Here is a 23,151-nt window from a genome sequence, read left to right as displayed (position 1 = left end):
AGAAATAAAGTAGCCTAAGCCCCAGCCTACCTAAAGTCAGCTCAAGGTGACTAGAGTATTTCGTCTCTTATGCTCTCGGCGTCCAGGTATTCCGACACCCTGACCCTGACGCCTGCGTAGGTATCAATCAATTATAATACTCTCATTAAGATGCGACAACAAGCGAAGCAAATATAAAAGAGTGGACCCCGAGTAGATGAAGCCATCACCAAGTTCCAAAGTCTAAATTCACCCAGCTTTCAAAACCCGTTACAGAAATGGTTTACTCAGCTAACTTCCATACATAGCACTGCCATCGCGGATACAGAAGGTCAAGACAGCCACCGACCGCCATTTAACTACCAACACAAGAATTTCAAGTGCCACCGTTATGGGTTAACTACCAGGACTCGAGTCATTCATAAGTGTGTTGTTGGTTTAAGAGCACGAATGATAATGAACCTTTCTTGGCAACACTGCCGATACATCCAGCCCGCTGTTACTCCGTTATTTTCCGCGGCTCAGACTTGACACACATGAACTCCAGTGCCGTAGCCAAGTACTAAGGTAGGTGCTAGTACAGTAGGTACAGAACACAGGAGAAGCAGAAGGCCCAGTCATCGCCCGATTTGAATGGGCTGGTAGGGGGGTATGGAGGGATCGAAAGCGTGGGGTTGGCATGTCTGTCCTATGTATTCCAGTGACATTCGATATGTCAGGGATCTAGTTCTAGAATCCGGTAGGTTGGCTATTGGGAGTCGAAGCCGGTACAAGTTGGATCCCTACAGTGGCAGTGGCAGATTGTACCTACATGACGCAAATGTGTTTCTGCAGTACTCGTCTCGGAGCAGGGTGAGGTTGATTGATACAATCAATACCTACCTACATATGCTTGCATTCATTCATTCATCCATCCATCCATTGTATTCGTATTAAACAGTAGATAGGTACCTCTCACTCTCATGCATCCCAGATTACCACCACTTACATACAAGTTGTCGATCATGGAAAGGGTACATACAGTATCTCTGGCCAAGTTCTCTTTTAAGCTCCATGAACCATCCATCCCTTCCTTAGTATGAGGTTTGCGTCATACAGCAACCTTACTTAGACCCCGGCCTGAGTCTCCGTAGTACTATACATACTGTACAGTACTTATGCCCCTGTCTAGTCTATTCTAACAGTATAGCATGTACATAGTATTCGCACTACATATCGGATACCTAGGTTACTGACTGACTGTTGATGGTTAGGTATCTTGGGAGACCAAGGCTCCATGCATTCACAGATTGTCTTTAGTGTTTTGTTTGTCGACGCTGCATTTCCGTATGAGGACAAGTTACTACTACCTCAGTACCTAGGGAGGTTGGATTTAGAAAAGATCAATTGGAGGGATTGCCGTGGCTACCTAGGTACTATAGGTAATTTGTTCATACTCGCTTACGGCCCGTTTTCTACTTGTCATGCCTGTCGTTGGTCCTTCTTCGGCCGTCAACCGAAGCCCATATGACATCCATTGCATTGGATCCGATGGCTACGCCTTCTTCTCCTGTTAAGCCCAAGGCCAAACCCGATCGCTCACCGTTTCATAAGGCGTCCTCGTCTTATCCTGAATAGGCACTCATGCTACATGGACTATTTACTAGACAAGTCTAGCCCCAGAACTAGGCAAGGCACATCCATTACCATAACGTCAAGGCCCTTTATTTTCTAGTCTCTTCTTGTAACCATGCGCCATGAACCTGAGGTAACTTAACTTAACTCATCCCACACCATCACTTTTGTGCATCACCCACCTTCCGCCATTTTTTCGTCCCCTTTCCTTCCATCCGCCTCGCCTCGCCTTCCTCTGGCTTGGGCCTTTTTGGTTCTTTTTGCTTGGGTGCCCGACTCGTAAACAATCTTGTCTCACCGGCTGATTGTTCTAATCTATGCTGTTTCCGTTTCTTGAGACAACTGAGCTGGATCTTGGGCCTCACGTCAACCCCGTTATTAGCCGTCTCCGCATCATCGGGAGAAGCGAGACAGACTTGCTCTAGAACAACCCAATTGACCGCGCGATAAGAGCATAACGAACCAAGGACGACACCTTTGTATCTCACTCGTATCATCGGACCATCCCCTCCTGTCTTATCACCGACCACGAATTTCTTAGTAGATTCGGGTTGTGATGGGCTGCGCTTAGTTCCCGACCGATTAATCAACTCATACCGACTTCGCTTCGCATCTCGTTGACATTACTATCTTTCACATCGCACTCTTGAAAAAACATGGCCGCCACTGTTGCGCCTTCACATGCTGCCGGCTTGCCGTCGTCATCGGGCATGCCTACGCCGTCGCATTCCGCAAACTCTCACTCCCACTCTCAAGATGTCTCAGGCGTATCGACATCCCCCGCGCCAAGTCCGTTACCACAGACCCGCAAGTTCAATCTTCGAGATTTCAGACGAGTGCGAACACTAGGGACAGGTAAGTTCATTTTCTATTGAATAGAAGTCGTCTCTGACCTCATCCTAAGGAACATTTGCAAGAGTCTGCCTCGTCCGTCCCGCTGCGACCGCACACATCCCCCTCGATCACCAACTCAACCCCGAAGTCTACGCTCTCAAGATCCTCCGGAAACCAGAAGTCATCCGTCTTAAACAGGTCGATCATGTCCGCCACGAACGCGCTATCCTCGCCGATGTCGCAGGCCACCCCTTCATCACAAATCTGATTGCCTCCTTTTCCGATCAAGATTCACTCTATATGCTACTCGACTACGTCCCTGGCGGAGAGCTGTTCACCTATCTTAGAAAGTTGCGTCGCTTCGAAGAACCCGTCGCTCGATTTTATGCTGCTGAGATTGTTCTGGTCCTCGAATACTTGCACGAGCAGCAAGGCGGCATTGCCTACCGAGACCTCAAGCCCGAGAACCTGCTCCTGGATCAGGATGGTCACATCAAACTAGTCGACTTTGGTTTTGCTAAGCGACTTGGCTACCGCGAAGATAACCGCCCAGTTGAGACATATACTTTGTGCGGAACGCCCGAGTATCTCGCCCCAGAAGTGATTCAGAACAAGGGTCATACCGGTGCAGTCGATTGGTGGGCACTGGGTATATTGATATACGAGTTCTTGACGGGTTACCCGCCATTTTGGCATCAGAATCCCATCGAGATCTACAAGCAGTTAGTTCTGTCATCACAAACCGTGCTATGTCATTTGACTGATTATTTATCGACAGAATACTTGAAAAGCCAGTCGTCTTCCCCCAAGACCCTCCACTGTCAGAAGAAGCCAAAGACATGATACGTTCTCTTTGCACCGTTGATCGTTCCCGACGCCTCGGTAATATCAGTGGTGGCGCATCCCGTGTCAAGTCCCACCCCTTCTTTCAAGACACAGACTGGGACGACGTCTTCAATCGCCGACATAAGGGTCCCATTCAGCCCCCAATACGATATCCGGGTGATGCGCAATGTTTCGACGTATATCCTGAGGATGACGGGTCTCGCGAACCATACGGCCGGGAGATGGCCGAGAAGTACGACCCATATTTTGCTGATTTCTGATGGCAAAACTAGTACGACTAGAACAGGATAAAAGTCCACCTCTGTCACTCCGAGTGGCACCATATGAGCGTCTACAAGCAGATGGTGCTCTCTGAACGAGCAATATGCAGTTACGAACCACGAACCAATAGCGAATCAAGCCTAGCTTTCTATCAGCATTGCACAAAGCCTTCATTTGTAAAGCCCTTATGATAAATTGATCGGAGAATGGCGTTTAATCACGGATTACGGTTTTTGGTACCAGGAGCCATCGATCGCTCACTGTTGTCTCACTGTTGTTTGAAATCTTTTGGTTTTCATATATTCTTACATAGGGTCGAGTGATGAATTAGCTCATGAACCAGCGTCACATAAATATTCATGCGAACAGCATTCAGTAGCCAATTGAAAATGTGTCACTTCCTCCTATACCATTATGAAACAATGCTTATGTTAAAAGCTATGCTACAACACTTATAATGCGACTCATCTTTAGACCACCATTGTCCAACATCAAGCTCGATTAGCGCAGCGTGAGTATCAATATTTGGAAAATGTTCTGACGTGTACAGCGTCTGTCGACTACAAGCTCATTGTATAAGATGCGAAAGAAGCGGAATTTAAGTCATGCTGACATTCACATCAGAAGTGTAATACATAACCAATCATCGGCTTCATATCTCGCGAGGTGCGTTTAACTATTGCGACTTCTCCCTTCGACTACCTGTTGCGGCTAATTAGAACTAGCAAAAGCGATATAGCCAATATAAGCCGACACTAAAAGCGAGCAATGTGGCCAGGATGCAAGCGCCCTGCTTTGTGCTCCAGAGATACATGCTCCAGCCAGCCATGACCTCTTTACGGCGTGCAGCTGCGCGGCGTTCCCAGGCCTCTGGGTCGATCTCTACGGGGAGTCGGGCCCGAGGGTCTTTGGTTGCATCGGGGTCCAGATTCGATGGCGGGGCCATCTCGCTAGGGGCAATGAGGGGTACATCAGCGCGGAAGAAGACAGGACGATGGTCGCTCATGCGTAAAACAGGAAGACAATCATAAGCACGAACGTTGAGCTTAACGTCGTGGCCGTCTCCTTTCTTCAACCACGATGGCACATCGAGAAACAGTACACGGTCTGTCCATCCCGGATAGCGATGGGCCGCAAACTTCCACGGTACATCAAGCTCGGGCTCCTGAATGCCAGGCTTCTGAGCTAGCACGTTGTATTTGTACGTTGGCGGAAATCGCACCTCGTGCTCTGATAAACCGTGCAACGTCCTACCGGCGTTACGCTCCCGTGTCAGCTGGTCGAGGCGGAAGAAGTCTGGGTAGTAGTTCTCGGAATCCGGATCAAGGCTTGGGAATGCAGCAGAAGGGGGTGGAGACGTAGTAGAAATGCGATAGTTCAGATCGCCAGCGACAAAGAGATGTGACGTAGGCTTAAAGACGGAGATATTGTGCAGTCGCTTCTGAAGACTTGAGTGTTGCTTGTTGTGCTCATCATCTAGAAGACGCGTACGCTCGGGCTGGTCCTCAGCAGATGGTGTTGAGGCTGGGGATGGGGTAACAGAGGTCTTGTAACTATTCACAACCACTTCTGGGTTCCCAAAGGCCATTCCACGCATGATAGCAGCCCAATTGGCATTCCGTCTCGGCAAATTCCACTCCATAGCCGCCAGATGCGTGGCAACAAAAGTCAGCTCAGTTGAGCCACCATCGTCTTTGTAAAGCATACGCAAGCCGACAGCTCCCTTGTTTCCCATCTCTGCCGCTCCAAACCCAACTTCTGCCTCTTGAATTTCATTTAATCGTGATGCATCGCGCGCGAAGAGCATGATGGCGGTGTAGCCGACGTTGTTGCCTCGCACAAGAGTGTATGGCTTTGCGGGACGTGCAGTCGGTGTGGTGGTGATACCATCACTTTCCCGGCTTGATATGTCATCGAGGACATGTTGGGCGGCGATGTTGATGGCTTGTTCGTATCGTGAAAGGTATGAACTTAAAAAGTAACCACCGATGAAAGAATGGGCCAAGGGTGCTACCTCTTGCAAAGAGCTACAAACAGAACATGAATCAGTACCATGCTCGCTACAAGATGACTTGATGCTTTATGCGTGTGTCTGCCGGCCGTCTGTCGTATCTTATGACTGTTCATGGCAGCATCGGTATTGGGATTGTTGCATCGTTGTGACCAAGAGGATTAGCGGCTTACAGAACAACGACCTGTGGTAAATCGGTGGCATTTTGTCGGAAAGCAGTTTGTAGGTGGGTGCTGAAGACGGGGATATCGAGCAGATTTTTTGCGCAATTAAACGTCAGGCATAGCAAGTCAACAGAAGGAGCAGCAGGAGGTGCCATCATTGTGGAGGTGGAAAGGTTGGAGGGCTCGAATTGTGACGTTGATGTTGTTGAAACTGTGGTTGCGGCTGTGGCTGTCGAGGTGGGTGTTGCAGTTGAAGTCGATGCCGTCATGACGACGGGAACGCTGAGCCAGAGTCTGAGTCTACCTAGTACCTAGGTAGGTAGGTACCCAGGAAGGTAAATGGTAAGCGTTAAGCGAGTGAGTACATCAAAAGTTGAAACCTGTCGGATTCCTGAACAACAAGAATACCTAGTATTAATAAAGGGCTCAGCCAGTCCCGCTTGCAAGCTAAAACGAGAATCTTAAAGGGGCACGAGGCTGGCGAAACCCAACCTTAACAACGCGACGTTGTACATACATACAATGGATGCATGCGCATGACAGTCAGTGCCTGGCTCAAATGGGATGGGATGGGTGGGATGGATCGAGGGGCGGGATCTGGCACGCAACCAAAAATTGTGGAGTTTGATGTTTGGTTTCGTCGATCATCATTGCTGTGTACCTCAAGGTTATCAGGTATCGAATCGACACCTACATACACCAGGACTGTGATAAACCGCGTCCTCGGAACGTTGGGTACTTTACCTCAGCCTTTCTTACACTTTTCCAGTCCAGATTTGAAGCCAAACCGGTATCTTCAGGAAGCACAAGTTCCCCAACGGTCATTAATTGCTAAGGGCATCACTGGACCAACATGCAGCATCACATCAAATAACTTAACAGCATATCTTTACATACATACATACATACATACATACATGCCTACCTAGGTAAGTAGATGTTTTAATGTCCCTGACCAAGCCTCTTTGACCCCGCAGCCCGCATAACATTCGCACCAAATGGGCTCGCGTGATCTCCAGTCTGCTTCATGTGACCTGCTTCTGTTACCATGGTCGTTCGCTATGCACCCGATGGGGTTGTGTCATTTTACAAGAATAACAAGGTAAAGCAAAGCCGCCTGCAAGCCACCTCCTCGAGCCCAGCGCCCACGCGACGGATGCGAAGTTACCTTTCAGGAGTACTACAAGTGGCGGGGCTGGCGACTATAAGCCAGGTTGCAATAAACGGGCGTCTTAAAGGAAGCAAATCAAGTTTGAGTAGCACGGCGCGACACATAGTCAGGGGAGGAAAAGCTGATTGCCAAATAAAAAACAGACGCAATTTGTGAACTATCTACTATGGTGCGACCAAGAAAGGAATGAATGGATGGTCGATGCGTGTGGGTGAAACGTCCAGGACTCTTAACCGCCAACCACGGGTTGTAGTACTTGCCAAGATATGTCGCAGAATACTGCTCTTTGGTTCGTGACCTTCAACCAGAGGATTGTGCAAGTCCCTAATTCCTAGTTGTTCACTTGTCCGATTCCGTCACCAGAAATGAAAGAGTGTAAGACCGGAGCTGACCTTGACCCGAGCCGGTAAACATCACTGCTCTCTCTGCCATTCCTCTAGAGACTTCTCCGCCATCACAAGTTGCACCTTCAGACCCCCGCTTCCGTCACCACCCAGGTATGAAGAACAATTCATTGAACAGCATAACCCCTTCACGACGTCCCCTGTCACCTCCCCAAAGGCCACCCTTTCGATGGGACCAAACTCAAAAGGCCAAAGCAAACGTCCAGACGAACTAATCGAAAGCAAAAGAAAATAATACATGAATGAAATGCCTGTTGGGCAGGATCAAAGCTTTACCGCATCGACGGAATTCAGAGTCGTAGCGTACTACCGACCCTCAGCTCAGGGGCGATTTTTGTATAATCAGTGGCAACAGCCGGCGTTTCGAGGCGCGAAGCTACTGTCGTGCAATGCAGCCGAGAACCCACAGGTCCGGTACACCTAGTCAGAAGGAGTACCGGACATGCCGTTCAGGAAAGTCTCCTGAAGGCAGTGAGATTACACATAGGAAAACCAATTTGGTCAATCCATTGTATAACACTCTTACCAACAAGAGCTCCCCGAGCCATGTATTAATGTCGTGAACCTCCCCAGAACATACGTCGAAGAACAAGATAGAGCAAATGTGTAGGAAATAGGCGTGATCGAACCGCGCCCCAACAATCGACAGCGATCAATGAGCAGAGTGATGGCCAGCAGGATCACCCAGCTTCTAAATAAACTTGCATCCGGATGCCGATGTTGGGTTTGTGTCGTCAGTATCGGTCGCCACTAGTAGGAATCCCAAAAAAGAGAGGAGTGATCGGTTTCGAAATCATTTCGGCCGATAGCTGCCCGAGGCATATCCCGCTCCCTTTGAAGCTGAGCGAAGCCTGTTTATCGTCCACTGAGTCAGCCATAGTTGTCAGCAAATCTCCCTTCATCCAGCGGTAAAACACACTACACGCATGAAGGAAAAGAAATTCCTTACAAAAGAACAAGAAAAATGGGCTTTACTTATGACTCACATCCTGTCGCTTCCACCAATGGCACGGTTGGTGTCGGGAGTGTCGACGCCAGCACCAGAGCCTCGCTCGAGCATCTTACGACGAGTGCTGGGAATAGCATTAGGCTTGGCAGCAGACTGACCGGCAGTTGCGGCGTTAGTGCGGCTAGCACGGGCCTTCTCATCGTCCTCAGGGTTAGCCTGGCCAGCAGCCTGAGCAATAGCCTGGGCGTTCTTCTGGTACTTGTAGACGGTCCAGTCAAAGACATAATCGTACTGGAAGCCCTCGCGCACAAAGAGGTCTCGGAAGATCTTGCGGAGATAGCTGTAGTCGGGCTTGTCGTCGAAGCGGAGGGATCGAGTATAGTTCAGGTAAATGGCAAACTCGTTGGGGAAACCACGGCAAAGGACCTCAGTAGGAGTAGTCATCTTCTTCTCCATAATACGATCGTACTTCTGCTTCTTGGTAGCAGCCTTTAGTCCTTGCCAGGGAAGAGAGCCTCGGCAGAAGTAAAGCATAACGTAGCCTAGAGACTCCATATCATCACGTCGAGACTGCTCCACACCCAGATGAGTGTTGATAGAAGCGTAACGAGCAGTACCGGTAAGGTTCTTGTTCTCTCTATAAGGGATATGAAAGTGAGTCTTGGGGTCGCGGTACTTCTTGGCTAGACCAAAATCGATAACGTTGACTTGGTTACCACGTTTGCCGATACCCATAAGGAAGTTATCAGGCTTGATATCTCGGTGAATGAAGGACTTGGCATGGATGTATTCGATACGCGAGATGAGCTGGTCGGCCAAGAGAAGGACAGTCTTCAAGGAGAACTTTCGGTTGCAGAAATTGAAAAGATCCTCCAGACTGGGACCGAGAAGGTCAAGGACCATGGCGTTATAGTCACACTCAGTACCAAACCAGCGAACGAATGGAATACCCACGCCGCCGGCCAGAGACTTGTAGACACGGGCCTCGTATTCCAGCTGAGGGTGCTTGGCCTTGACGGACTCGAGCTTGATAGCGATTTCCTCGCCGGAGATTATGTTGGTACCGAGGTAGATGTCACCGAAAGAGCCCGAACCGATCTTTCGACCGATACGGTACTTGTTACCAACGCGAAGATCCTGTTCGTCATGATTAGCAAATTGTACATGTTAATCCTTTGTCTGAACTCAAGCCTCGGCACAACAAAAACAAAACACCAACGTAGATTATCGTATAGACACAAGATGTGCCCTTGAATAATACGGCATCTCCGTTCATGTAATCCTTGTATGCTGAGACTTGACTCGAGAATCTTGGGTGAAGCGTACCATGGTCGTCATGATGAAAGTTGGTAATGTTCCGTTCCGTAGGAAAGGAAGCTAGAAACCTGTAAAAAGTTTGCGGTGATCTGCGAGCCAACGTTGGCTATGAGGCAAGTAAGTCAGCACTGGATCCAGACAAAAAGTGGATGGATAGAAGGATGAAAAGTGAAGAGAAATGGCGGCAATGAAGGAAGGTGAGAGGGGCAAAATTGGGTCGGGGTAGAATTTGGCTTAACAAGGGCGGTGGGCAACGCCACCAGGCAAATCCGACGTAACTCGACGTAAGAGTTGCCCGATAAGCCTCGAACTGACATAAAAAACCGCGTAGGTACGAGTCGGAGCGCCCGAGGACAACCCAAAGTCGGGGGAAGTAAAGAGAACGACAGAGAGAAAGAGAAAAACACATCGCGAAGGACCGAAATATGCACTGAGGCAAAATGTAACGAGCTGAGTTGGTACATACCTGCAAGGAGAACTCTGAAGGTTTGGAGGCGGTCAAAACGCGTGCAGAGTTGAGCTTTGGATAGCTACGATAGCGTTGGCTAAGAGGAATCGAAGATCGGCGGGAGAGTTAGAAAACTCGGTCAAGGTCCTCGAGAACGATGCAGTTCTGGTGATGGGACGTGGTTATTCGAGTCGAGGCTGAGGGAACGAGAAGAGGCTCAGCAAGTGTAGTAGACGTAGACTCGTGAGGTCGTCGTCGAGATGGCAGTGGGTGCAAGACAGTCAGATGTTAGGAGGAGGACGGGGGAAGAGTGTCGTGGGGTGGAAGAAGGGAATGTGAGAAAATGGCAGGCCGAGAGGAGAAAAGGGAATTGGAAGCCAAGGGGGCGGGTAGGAAGGAGCAAGTGAGTGAGAAAAGTGGAGAATGGGGAGAGCGATACCTGACCTGAGGTGATTGATTAAAAGGCCGGCCCAGCGTGTCCAGCTTTTGAGTAGGGGTATAATAATGGAAGGAGTTTGTTTAAAGGGCGGGCTGGCAAGGGGAGGGGGGAAAAAAGAAGAAGAAACCCCCTAAGAACAAGAAAAAGGCGTCCACGACGTGGGACCTAGCGCGCCCTTGGACCACTGTCTTAGCTGCTTTCCACCAGGATAGTACCACTTAGTGGTCCGTTTCCAGGGGACTGGGCGCCTACTGAATAAGCGCACAGCGCATCTACGCACCTCCATTATGAATCCAAATGGTTCCCGTCCATAGGTAGGCTGGATCCAGGATCCAGTATGGACTCTCCGGGCGGCCCCAACACACCCATCGTTCACTGGTTCACTCCCCGTGTCTAGGCTAGTGGCTATCAGAAAAGCTGTCCTGGTAGCTCGATGATGACGGAGCCTGGCAACCCAAAGGCTGTTTCTAGATGGAATAAAGCGATGGAATTATTCTGTCACTTGTGTCTACTTATTGGCGGTTAAGTTTTCTAACACGCTGATGCCAGGGAACCGAATTAGAATCTGAATGCGGCCCAAAGTGGGGGATGAGGCAACAATTGGCAGCATGGGCAAGACAGTGGAGGTGAGACGAATTTACAAACAAGGCCAAGAGCTTAGAGTATGTAAAAGCAGAATCGGGTGCATAATCGAGTGTTCCAGGCAATACCCAAGTACAGCTTCGAATAGGATGCCTGGGATGTTTCATGATGAATCAGTTAAGCTGTTTTCTCTGGTTTGTTGCTTGCACGATCTCGGTACTTGTCCTCTTTTGATCACTGACGGGACGTACTCACCAACGACCTAGGTAGCCTTGAATAGCTCTGAACAAAACATTAACCTCGGGTGTCGATCCGGCTGACTCTTGAATTTATTCTATTGTAACTGGTCGCCGGTTCTGTTTGAGTAGCTTTTTGTACAAATCATTCTGACACCCAATTCATGGATGGTTGCTGCAGGCCATGCCATGCCATGTCAAGGCCGCCCTTGTAATGACGATCGAGGGAAAATGGTCTGTCGATCATTCTGCGGCCCGACGTTATATGTCTTTTCATGTATCCGTATCTACCACCGCGACGGGAGTGCTGGCCACATACCGCTTCGACTTACGGACATTCCGAGGTTGAAAGACTTTCCCCCGGCTGTCAAGCCTAGGCAAATAAGCCTGCGCAGAACGGTAGGGGCATTGTGAGCTTGGTTGGGGTCTACCAATTGCTACTATGTACCAGATGGTTGAACACTTACCTACGTAAATATAGTACCTAAATATGGTATTGATGGGATTTGCGGCTACATTCCTCAGCGATTACTAGGCAGCAGGAACCTGCCCAATCTTGTTGTCTGCGTATTCCGGCCTGTTTGCTTATTCCAACAGGCCTCATTTGTCTGCCTCCAAAGCCTGATACCTAGGTAAAACGACGAATTGTTCAGCGCCGGCTCAGCCTCCCCGGTGTGGTGAGGGCTGCAAGCGAACAAGCGAGCAAGCGAGCTGTAACTGTTGCTGGGCGGTAAGATGGAAAGGGGATAACCCGGGCCTCGCCCAGGTTCTTAATCAAGTACGGTATTGCATGCAGTACTTGGGAATGGTGGTGAGTAAGCGGAGTGTCAACCTCGTCATTTCCTCATGAAATTCGTTTCTGTGCGTTGGTTCTCAATGCAACCACTAATCTATGGCATGTTTTCCACCATGGTACAGCATGAACCCTCTCGGGACAAAGCGATCGATCCAGGAAGTTCGATTCATTTGAAGAGCGAACGGCATCTCCGTCGAAGACCAAGAATTCTTCTAGCGGCTCAGCTAGTCACAGATGGGGTTGAACGTTAGCGTACCCGAGGACGAAGGACGAAGGACACCCAAATGGATGTCTAGAACATTAAGTATCTAAGTAGGTACCCGTAGAAAGAATCCGAATCTTTGAGGCACATCAGCTAACAAACAAATGCGTTTCCATCAAGTTATTCATAGCCGAACATGTGTATCCGTACGTATGGCTTTTACATTTTAGACTAACCAGATGTTCCATCTGCATGGATAGGGTGATTGATATATTGTACTGTAAAGGTACAACGCTGTGGTTTTGTCTCGTTCATGTCCTAGTATGTACGTCCCCTACATACAATCCGCCGCTAAATTTCGGAGCCGAGCTTTTCTCTCTCTCTCTTTCTTTCTTTTGATTACCCATGCCAGTTCCATACTGTACTAGTCTATTCACGTAGTAAGAGAAAAGAAGGAGAAATGGAGAAGAGGGGGGAAACTCACCGACTTGTTGGTTTTTGAATACCCCAGCACTCAATCAATGCTTCCTTTTTGTATGGATCCGGTGATTGTCTATACACGCATATCCATATCCATTGCTCAGCGGTCCGTCAACTTCCAAGGTTCCCTACATCGAGGGTGCCTGGGGGACGGGGTCAGGGGAGCTGATGATAGCGCCCAATGCTTGTTTAGCCTTCCTAGGTACAGAGTACAGGTAGGTAACCGAGCGGTCCGAAAAATAACCAGGATATAGCAGCCTATTGACAAAATAACTTAGACTTGCTTTGGTACCAAGCTTAGGTTAGACTATCCTAACTTTTATGATACCCTTAGCTAAGTCTCGCTTTTTCTTCGACCCTCCTGGTAACGTACGTAGTAAGTATGCAGTGACTTGTGCCAAAATTACAATGACTGCATCTAGAGTTCGGGCCCAATGACCAGTCATTGCTGTAAATGGCTCGGTTGATTGCAGCAGGACCAGTCTCAAAGGCCAATTAACGGTCAACGTTGTGTAACCTGTCTCATCTGGTCCCAACCGTTGTACAGTTGTACTCTACCTATTGAAGTTTGTACCGCTTTTTACGGCCATCCGTCATTCATCAGGTGACATGTAGACATACGTATATACGCCAGCGAACTGTCACATTGAGATGCCAGGATCCGCGATGGCTTGCAGCAATGGCTGACTGTCTGTGGGATGAAAATAGCTACAGTATCTAGCACACCTATGTAATGACGGGAGTTAACCAATAACGTACCCCTCTTCCTAGTAGGTAGGATGTCTGCTCAATACCTAGGTACCTTACCTACCTATTGTACCTACCAAGGTATGGATGGTCGGTAAGTATGCTGTACTCTTGTGACTGGCTTCGCATCTTTAGCATCTTCAGCTTTTGTTTTATTTACTTGTTGACGCACACGCTCGGTTCCATCCGATTGTGACTTGAAACCCTTCATGGACGTCGCCTAAGAACAAGAACTCGGGTCTCAGCGGCCTCTGTAAGATCATTCTAGCTAGCTCAACCCCGCCAGTGGCCGTATCAACTAGACTACTATCTTAGTTAGTGCCCAGCTGACTGGCTTCAAAGTTAGGTCAGCCAAAGCTGGACAAGTTTCAGGCACATAACTTTTACTAACCTTACCGCCATCTACGGCACCTTGCTTTAGGACGTCAATCATGAAGCGTCGCTCATGGTTAAAACCGCACGTTTGTAGAAGGAAAAATCGAGTTAATAATGTGTATCCTGGTATTGAGTCCAGCAGCGCCAACAAAGACCTCCATGGTAAATATCTAACCAGTTCCAGCTAGTAGCCATCATAGTGGGTTAATTAAGGGTCTTCAAGGTCTCGAACACAGGACTCTCTTCACCGTCATATGAAGTCGGAATCAATTTTTGACCACATACATCAAATGGCGGGTAACCATCAGAAACGGCCATCTGGAGACTGTATATAATTTTGAGTAGACCAAGTGAGTACGTCTTTGAAACCATAACGCTTCCCTGGTCTCATGATGTCAACTCCGCCATGATATCTACAGTATATTCAGGCTTGACATTTGCTTTATGAGGCTTCACCTAGGCCAACACCGTTTGACTGACCGCCAGAATCAAAGGCAGTGGTCTCATAACGAGACGTGGGAACCTAATCAGATCGAAAGTTGAGCCTGGCAGGCTAAAGACTAGCTGGCGACATGCTAATTCGTTCAACGTATTCATCGTCCTATGACATCAAAGCGTGCTGCGTACAGTATATCCAGTCAGTAGTAGCGTAGATAGTGCTTTTTATTTTACAAGATTTAGCAAAGAGTATATGGAAGACGCTCGACAGAACAAACTTGACAAAATGGCACCATGGTACTTTGAACTGCTATCGAGGGCTAAGAATCGCAAAGGTATAGGCCTAGCTTCCAGTAGTTCCTTGTGACTATATTATATCGCATCGTTTAGAAGCTGGATGAATCGGAGATGATGAAGTCAACTTGACACCTATTGGTGACCCGGTGCGCCTGGTCCCTGTTGTGGTGGTCCGGATTCCGGCGCGCCTCTAAACTGAGGTGCTAAGTGAGGTGCATGGAAATGGTGAGCATGGGGCGGGTAGGGCCCAGGGAATGACTGCATCGGCTGCCCTTGCTGCCCTTGCGGAACGTATGCGCCTGGTCGATACGGCCCTGACTGTCCTTGCAAATACGGTGCCAGTGTGCTTTCCAACACTTGCCCTGTCTTTCTCAACCACTTGTCCGCAGAGCTGCTGCCAAATATCTTTCCTCCGCCGCCAGTCAGCTTTCCAAGACCAGGCCGCGCTGGCAGAGCTGGGGGAGGCGAGAAGTAAGTCTGGGGTGGTGGTGGATAGTGAGATGAGTTGTACCCGGCCGGGCCAGCACCGAATCCAGACGCCGGTGTGAAGCCTTGCGAAGACGAAGGTCGTGGAGGAAGTGCTGGGGGCTGGAGGCTATGTGCTGGCTGGTCCGGTAAAGGAGGACTCATTGTCGGGACGTAGGTTAGTTGAGGAGGGTATTGAGGTTGAGGGGGGTGAGTGGTGACGGGAGAAAGCTGATATACAGTATGATTGCTTGATACTGAAGTTTGTGCTACAATTCCAGGCATCGTGTCTTGGGGCGCATATGGAGGGGGCGGCGATTGAGGGACTTGCGTTGGTGCCGGCATGTTACATGGTTCCGCACTTGGCTGTTGAACATGTGAATGATGAGCCGTGGTGCCTGTATGGGCGGCTTGTTGGTAAGGAGTAAGTGGATGAGGCAAAGAGGAATTGGCGCCGCCTGGTGTTGAACCTGCTGGAGCTGGCGCATATGTCGGTTGTGGAATATTGTAACTGGGTTGAGCTGGAGATAATTGGGATGAGACGTATGCCGGGTTGGAAGTTATCGGTGCCGTGACTTGTGAGGCAGTTGCAGGCGAGGTAACTGAAGTCGTAGACGACTGGTTCGGTACATAGTTATGAGTCTGAACTGGGGTGGCATATTGCGGCTGGGCGAATGGCAATCCAATGTTATTTGAGGTTGCCGGTGAAGGTGAGCCAGCGCCAGCAATGGATGTCTGCGCGTGGCCTGGAACAGCCACGTGAGTAGCATATTGTAGTTGATTGAAGGGAACACTAGGTGCAGGAGTTGCTGGTGAGGGCGCAACTGTTGAGGCTGGCTGGGCCGAAGGGGTTGTAGGAGAAGGAAGGTATGTAGATGCAGATGATGGAAGTTGCTGTACCGCAGCAGCATTGGGAATACCATAATACGGTTGCGGCTGTGGATCGAAATGGGGTTTAGGAGAAGTAGGAAGAATAGAGGCCGGCTGTGGCGGTATATCGGCCTCTGGAACTGGAGGTGGTATCGAATGGATGTGTTGAGACGGCGAGCCCGCGGGTTTCTGTTGGGGGACAACTGGAGGTGACGCTAGAGGAGCATCCTGAGGTGATGTAGTAGCAGGACGAGTATTGGATGATGGAATAGCAGCAGAAGGAGACTGGGGTGACTGTGGTCTGTAGGGCTGGTATGAACTTGGAGTTGTTGGAGATTGCGAACTGGTTCTGTCAGGTCTATTAAGAGGCTTGGGCAGCAAACTCGATATATCCTGCGACTCTGGAGGAGCATACGGCTTAAAGGACGGGGGAGACGCCGGTTTGGCAGGGCGATGGGCAAGTTTGAGTGGTGCAGGATAGAGGACAATGTCATCACTCTTGAGGTCTGGAGTTGAAGTTCCGAAAGGTGGACGTGTGCTCTGAGGGACCTCTGGTGGGTTTGTTCCGCTATCACCAGGATAGGGTTTGTACACAGGCTCTGACAGACGATCTTCGGTCTGTACTTCTTTGAATGTGCCTTCTGGTGCTTCTGGTCCAAAGTAGGCCCAAGGGTTGGCCATGGCGGATGGAGACGTCGTGGAAGAGCTCTTGCTTGGTTTGTCCTGGCTTTCTCTCAGAGATGTGGCATTGGTTATGCCAGGGCTTTGTAGAGGTGGCGACGATACATCAGAGTGGTTCTTGTCGGAAGTTTGACTTTGGGTCTGTTGCGCAAGCACTGGCTCGCCCGACATCTCGAATATAGGTGCTCCATCAGGTCCGTGATGGGATGGAGCATCGCTTGGACGCCCAGGCTGGCTGTCAAGCTCAGCAACGAATATGGGTGGCGGATGATGGTTACCACCATAATAAGGAGTTTGTGTCATGATTTCAGCGATAAACAGCCCCTTGGATTTGCGATGAGCTGTAGTGGTTGACCTATGTCGTAGTTGAGAAGGGGGAGAAGAATTCTTGACATCAAATTCGCTGCGGCTGAGAAAGTGGCAGGAGTGAAAGAATGGAGGTAGGTACTAGGTACCTTAGTTGATCAACCACAAGGCCTCGCAGGCTGCCTTGACTGGGCTGTGTGCCTTGCAACCGCCAGTATTCCAATGAATAAATTGAGCTACCAGCAGGCTTTCCTTAAAAGGAGATAGACCAGGGTCTCAAATGACCCCTGCACTAAAAATACCTGGCTGCATTCCAATGACATTCGTGTCTGCTACACAGGTAATAGACTACAGAGTACAGACAGCACTTCTGCCCAGCTTCCAGCTTCCAGCTGAACAGGTGAGCACTTGTGTGGCTGAAATTCAGCCACTCACAACGGCGCCAGGGGTAGCTTGTCACGATCGGATTGACAAAGCTTGAAAAAGCTTCTATTGAAGCTTGTTGTTGTTGATTATGGCGTACATTAGAGATGCATTTGCTACCTACCTACCTATCAAATCGGGAGCATGTGAGGCGTTGGGCATGATTAGGTATTGAATATTGAAAACAAATTTAGTTCATAGGTCGGTAGACTTGATTTATACGCACAAATGCAATACACAATATGGTCCTTTGGTCTTGTTGCCAAGGTTTGGGCATTAGACTAAGATGTTGGTCCAAGCAATATTGCAGAGCCTGACTGTTGAAAATTCGTTCAGAAACCCCGTTATCATTCACACATTACTTTGATCACAAAACGCGGATCATATAAGCGCAATACCAGTAATTTCTATCAACAATAAGTACATTGTATCGTCGCAACTTGAAGAAATCGCCACTCCGTGGCATTCAACAGGTACCCAAAAAGAAAATTAGAAAGAAACAGACCGTTTCCCGTTACACTCTTTACGTTCCCATATGTGATTATTCCATTTGAAGAAATCAGCTATCACTGAAGGGCTGCCTCTATAGATCGCCGTTAAGACGTCACTATCCACAGGCAGTCTTATGTACGTCCGGAACTCCGGTGACGATCAGAACTCTTCCATGCCAACATTAATATACAGCGCCCCTGATGCCCTGGAGGTCGTAAGCCGTGACACACCAAGAACTAGCAGCCTGCGAGGAGATGACCGACGTAAACTGAAAAACAAATTTGGATGAGCAAATGACGTTGTTGCATGCGAGGCAGAAAGGACTAATAAAATAAGAGAGGATGTCGCCATAGGATCCTGTCGCAGAATGGTATCGTTGAATATCAAAACAATGAGAACCAATCTCTAGTGTTGATGGTGCAGATAGTGCAGTTGAACGAAATCAAGATAAATAATGTTTCGGTTTCTTTTGTCGGACATACGAGTTCAACAGAGATCTGGTCGAATCTACTCGTCATCCTTCTTCTCTCCACGTCGCATGCGCTCATTCCAGCGTCTCTTGCCGACGCGAGTCTCGTAGTGAGGAGCAACAGTCTTGACGTCTTGCATAACACTCTCAATAGCAGCTCGCGTTTTGTTGCGATAGCAATCCACTAAGCACTGTCAGTTTCGAAGTTATCAGGAAGGGTGACACAGTCAGCAACTCACATGCTCGCTGCAGGAACACAGTTCGACCTGCAAAGACTCGGCTTTGGAGCCAGGCCATACGATAGCCCAGATCGTTGAGGCGTACCTCCTTGCCACGGGTCGTTTTCCTCATTCGGGGAATTGCAATTTCGCCTGTGGACTCGCCCATGGGAACCTTGACCATCTCCTTGCCAGATCTGTTGGTGCCACGGCGGCTGGACTCACGACCCTCGGTTTCCTCGATACCATCATCGTCTTGGTCATCGCCAAAGAAGCGTGATCCAGTCGCGCTAGGAGGAGGACTTTGCATTTCCCGTGGGAAATAGCTGCGAGGAAAGACACTGGCACCCTTGCGGAAGCTATCAGGGATCTCATTGGTATCGACTCCCTCGAGGGTTACCCTCACCCGGAGGCGAGATCCACGTACATTATCCTCTACAAGGATAAACTTTCGCTTCTTGGCCTCTGGAATATCAGGGAAAAGATCGTCCGGCTCATCAGCATTAGCTCGGCTGTGGCGCTTAGCTGGAACAGCGCCTCCAGAATGAGGAGCCATATGAGACATGGGCGCACTAGTGGGGTAGGGCTGATTGTTGTATCCAGTGAATACATGGGCCGGTCTCACGTCGTCGTTATTTGAAGGGTTTTGTGCCGTAGGAGCCTGGTGGTGATGGTGTTCGTACGAGTTGCCATCGCCTATTCACAACCTGAGTTAGCTAATCTCCTTACTTGATTTTGAGCTGAGTGATTATGAAGATGACCAGACGGGTGGGAGATAAGGTGAGCAAAACACGACCAAACTCAAGGTGTCCAGCTTTAGGTACCAAAGCGAGACGACAAAGAGATGAAGTTTCTGGGTAATTCAACCAAAGCAAACAAATGCAACTTTTAAAGCCAAGAGGCAAATTGAACTCGTCTAAGAGTCGCGGAACCCCAGCAGCAAATAAAACAACTAACAGTAGCAGCAGCAACTGTGCAGGCGCGACTTTATGGTAATGTACAGAACTGTGTCAATCAACAAAACAGAGAGTTCCTCATAACCCCTCGAAAGCCACTGTGGCATGCTGTATAAATATAAGTGACGACTGCCTATGTCGTCTGACAAGAAGTAATAGGCAAAGAAAGGAGATGACAGATCCGGTCCCCAGATATTCGAATCGCAAACCGAAATAACAGAAACGACAAAGGCATGATTAATACACCGTTGACGCAAAAGGAGTAATTTTTGTAAGATAACAAGGAAAACAAGAGGCGTTTGGTATCAATTAATCAACACAACGTTTGGTCAAGTAGGGCAGTTTGTGCAGTGTGGTGAGCTGGGCAGTGAATAATCGGGGCTGATGGGAAAGCAAAGACCAAAGAGTCATGCAAATGCAGACGTGAGGGTTCTCGTTAATTCAATCACATCTGATGAAACATACCAACTTCATCCTGTCCACCTTGTCCTGTTCCGTCGGGGTGAGCTCCTGGTTGGTGGTGGTGCATTGGTTGACCCATGCTGCCGAGGGCAGGCTTGCCCATGGAGGCGGGACTAGGTCCCATGGGTCCTGGGCCGCCAGGCATCCCTGATGGTCCGCTAGGGCCTGGCATGTGTGCCGCGCCGGGATGCGGAGAAGCTTGAACTTGCTTCCGCTGGTTCATCTTTGCCATGCGACGAACTCGTCGACTGCGAAGGCGAGGGTCCTGGTTGCTGTTACGCCAGCTGTCTACTGCTCGCTGGATAAGGCCTCGCTTGCCTCGGAGGGGAATGTTCAGCTCGGCCAAAGCCCAGCCAACACGGTTACAGTCTGTCTCGTACATCAAGCGGTTGCCGCGATACTGATCCTTTGGGCAGCATGCTCGGGGGTAGACGCAGTTCTCTTGCTTGAATTCGGGAGATAGCTCATCAATGTTGACAGACTCGACGTCGCAGCGAATGGTATATTCCATCTTGACCCTGTCCCTTGAATACTCGAAAGCTATCCACTGGACACCATTACCATCTTGTCGAACTACCAGGGGGGTTGTAGCGGGGATAGGTCCTGGTGCTGCGCTGGGGTTAACACCGGGTGTGGTGTTTCCAGGACTCTGCAGTTGTCCCCCATTTTGAGGGTGGTGGGCTTGTTGCATAGGGGAAGACTGTGGCTTCTGGAGCTGGAGAGGCACTTGAGGCTCAATCTTTGGTCGAGGGCTACCCGTCATCCCCGCATGCGCATGCTGCGCAGCATGCTGGGTCATCTGGTTTTGAGGTGCGGTTTGAGACATCATCATGGCCGGCTGAGAGGTCATTGACTGTTGAGGGTGGGGCGCGTGTTGCGCATACGGCGATGCGGTAGCTTGAGGAGGCATTGCCTGGTACTGATTCTGAGGTTGATAGTACATGGACTGTTGAAGATGCTGCGAGGGTGGTTGGCCGTAAATGCTCCTGTGCTGGTCATGTTGAGAGGGAGATGCGACTGAGGCTGGAGAGTTGGATTGAGGCGTATGGTAGGACATTGGGGGGTAAGGGGGTCTCGGCATTTGTGCTGCGGCCATCATGTCTGAGGTGTCTGGATCGCGTAATGTTAGTTCTGAAATCGCGAGAAGCTTCTTGTCACCCAGGTGCTTGAGCGAGCAAAAGAGACTTACCTGCGGATGTATATCCGCTTGTGGCACCGGGTGTGCTGTAAGGACTCGGGTGGTTGTAATAGTTGAGGTTGTCCTGATTGCTAGGCGCTTGTGCGCTGGCTTGGTAACCTTGAGGAAGCGAGTGCGTCGACGAGTACGCGCTTTGGTGTTGCTGCTGCGGCGGAGGATGAGGCTGCGCGTGATGTTGCTGGTGAACGACACTCGGGGGTCGCGAGTGTTGTAGATGTTGGGAAGGCGGATGACCCTGTTGCTGGTGCTGTGAGTGATGCTGCATAGAGAGAAGACCCATTAGTCAGACATGGACGTGACGTTTAAAAGATGAAGCTGTCAGGCACGGCCAAAGAAAGGAAAATAGTCTAAAATCAAGGACGCGTTGGTGTTTTATTTTCCCCTTGCCAGTACCCAGGTCTGGGGAGCTGGTTTAAGTGGATGTCCCCTGGTGAAGACTGGGATTGCACGGGTGAGGCGGGCTAGGCTCGGAGTGGTAATGATGATAAAGCAACCCGGTTCTCGCGGACTACAGCGAAAAACACGGGGGGAGGGAGCAAGGGGGGTGGCTATACCGCTTGGCCAGATATGGTTGGCAAGAGAGGAGAGTAATAGTCACTCCAGAACGTCTCCGTTTCGAAGGTTGGAACCTCGTGTGCTAGGAATAACGACGAAAGAGCAGCAGGCCTTTGCAGCGCCAGAAGACAAGATCGATCGAGGGAAGGGTGTGCTGGAGGGGGGGCGACGGGGGGGAACGAAGGGGCAGGGGAGCGGGTATTTGAACCAAGATTGCAGTATGGGGATGAGAACAAGGTATGATTTGAAGTGGATAACAGAAAATGGACAATTGGGCCATGGGTAATGAGCTGGTAGACGGGATGGCAGACCAGGTAGGTGCTCGAACCAGCGGATGGGAACCAGGAGTACGAGGCTTGTCTGGCAGTTGAGCGGGCGCGACCAGGGTTCAACTAGAGCGAAATGCTGTAGAGTGAGGGAGGGGGTTTGTGGGAAATGGGCATGGATATTGGGAGAGTGGTGCAAGTGCGCAAGTCCGTGACGATATCCATGTCGCAGAAGTTCAAGGAGCATAAATCATCCTGAGATGAAGACAAGAGCGGTGAAATTGACATAGTCGAGATATCCCAGAGATGAGCGTTCGCAAGCTAAAATTGCAGAAAATGCCTAACATGAGGAACTCTCTCCTGCAAACTCGCAAGCCCAACAGCAAGCAAAACCTGCCAGCAGGATTCAGGACCAATGGGTGGGGTGTGAATAGTATGAACAGAGACGAGACTGAATGAAAGGCCGACGGACCAAGTGGGGTGGCGTGGGTGCGGAAGCTCAAGGCCAGGCTTCAAGAACCAGAAAAGAACACTGCACCCATGCATCCACCCGGCCAAAACCTCGACCCATCCGTCAATCAGAAAGAGAAAAAAAGGGGACGGAGGGGTGACAACAGGCTGAGTGTGAGTGTAAGTGTGAGGGTAGAGAACGACGGTACCCGCAAGTCGAGGTACTGTTGCGTAGCGTGTGTCGGGAAGCCAAGCAGATGTCTCCGGGGAGGACAACGCATGGAAGAAACGTGACAGGGGTCGGCTGGGTTTGATTAAGTGGCCAATGGTCGCCTCACCAAGGCGCCCAGAAAGGAGCAGCTGCCCAATAGGGAACACCAGAGCCGGGGCTAGTCAACGGGCCAGGTATACGCCGGGATTGGCTTTTACCTGGTGATCCTATTTTGGCCACAGGCGGTGTGGGTAACGCTTCTCAACCGTTGTCTCCCATGGGCTTATCCCAAAGTAAGGTCCCTGGCTCGCGTTGGCCCGCCCCCAAAATGGCACTTGAGCTTTAACTCGACTGACACACAACGGTCACTGAGTGCGTGAACGATGGTGTACAGAGTCCCGTCCGGCTCTAGGTACCTGCAGTGTACCGTATATCGACGCGTGAGATCTCGCGCGTGCTCGAGGTCTTCCAGATGTAGAATCCTGCTTGCTCTAGAACGGCTGCTTGCTTGTGTCGGTTCCCTCACTCAAGGTTCACCA

General features: G+C 49.9%; 5 protein-coding genes across 5 annotated transcripts; 1 reads left to right on the top strand and 4 right to left on the bottom strand.

The window, feature by feature from the left end:
* Nucleotides 1-2,249: 2,249 nt before the first annotated feature.
* Nucleotides 2,250-3,533, top strand: FIESC28_11012 (uncharacterized protein; the record flags this gene model as incomplete). Its single annotated transcript, XM_031165142.1, has 3 exons — nt 2,250-2,448; nt 2,498-3,149; nt 3,206-3,533. 3 exons carry the CDS (start codon nt 2,250-2,252, stop codon nt 3,531-3,533), a joined length of 1,179 nt encoding a protein of 392 aa, XP_031010804.1.
* Nucleotides 3,534-4,255: 722 nt separating this feature from the next.
* FIESC28_11011 (uncharacterized protein) lies at nt 4,256-5,867 on the bottom strand (the record flags this gene model as incomplete). Its single annotated transcript, XM_031165141.1, has 2 exons — nt 4,256-5,561; nt 5,719-5,867. 2 exons carry the CDS (start codon nt 5,865-5,867, stop codon nt 4,256-4,258), a joined length of 1,455 nt encoding a protein of 484 aa, XP_031010803.1.
* A 2,399-nt stretch (nt 5,868-8,266) lies between these two features.
* FIESC28_11010 (uncharacterized protein) lies at nt 8,267-9,571 on the bottom strand (the record flags this gene model as incomplete). The annotated part of the gene is made up of 2 exons (XM_031165140.1): nt 8,267-9,370; nt 9,560-9,571. The coding sequence occupies 2 exons, from the start codon at nt 9,569-9,571 to the stop codon at nt 8,267-8,269; spliced, it is 1,116 nt and encodes a 371-aa protein (XP_031010802.1).
* Nucleotides 9,572-14,722: 5,151 nt separating this feature from the next.
* FIESC28_11009 (uncharacterized protein) lies at nt 14,723-17,497 on the bottom strand (the record flags this gene model as incomplete). Its single annotated transcript, XM_031165139.1, has 2 exons — nt 14,723-16,947; nt 17,464-17,497. The coding sequence occupies 2 exons, from the start codon at nt 17,495-17,497 to the stop codon at nt 14,723-14,725; spliced, it is 2,259 nt and encodes a 752-aa protein (XP_031010801.1).
* An 837-nt stretch (nt 17,498-18,334) lies between these two features.
* Nucleotides 18,335-21,410, bottom strand: FIESC28_11008 (uncharacterized protein; the record flags this gene model as incomplete). Its single annotated transcript, XM_031165138.1, has 4 exons — nt 18,335-18,480; nt 18,536-19,210; nt 19,936-21,042; nt 21,122-21,410. 4 exons carry the CDS (start codon nt 21,408-21,410, stop codon nt 18,335-18,337), a joined length of 2,217 nt encoding a protein of 738 aa, XP_031010800.1.
* Between the last annotated feature and the right edge of the window lie 1,741 nt (nt 21,411-23,151).

The sequence above is a fragment of the Fusarium coffeatum genome (assembly GCF_003316985.1).
Source record: "Fusarium coffeatum strain FIESC_28 chromosome Unknown BRIP53273_contig_353, whole genome shotgun sequence".
Classification (NCBI taxonomy): Eukaryota; Fungi; Ascomycota; class Sordariomycetes; order Hypocreales; family Nectriaceae; genus Fusarium; species Fusarium coffeatum.
Note: the sequence above shows the minus strand (reverse complement) of the source record. Positions and strands in the feature narration are given on the sequence as shown.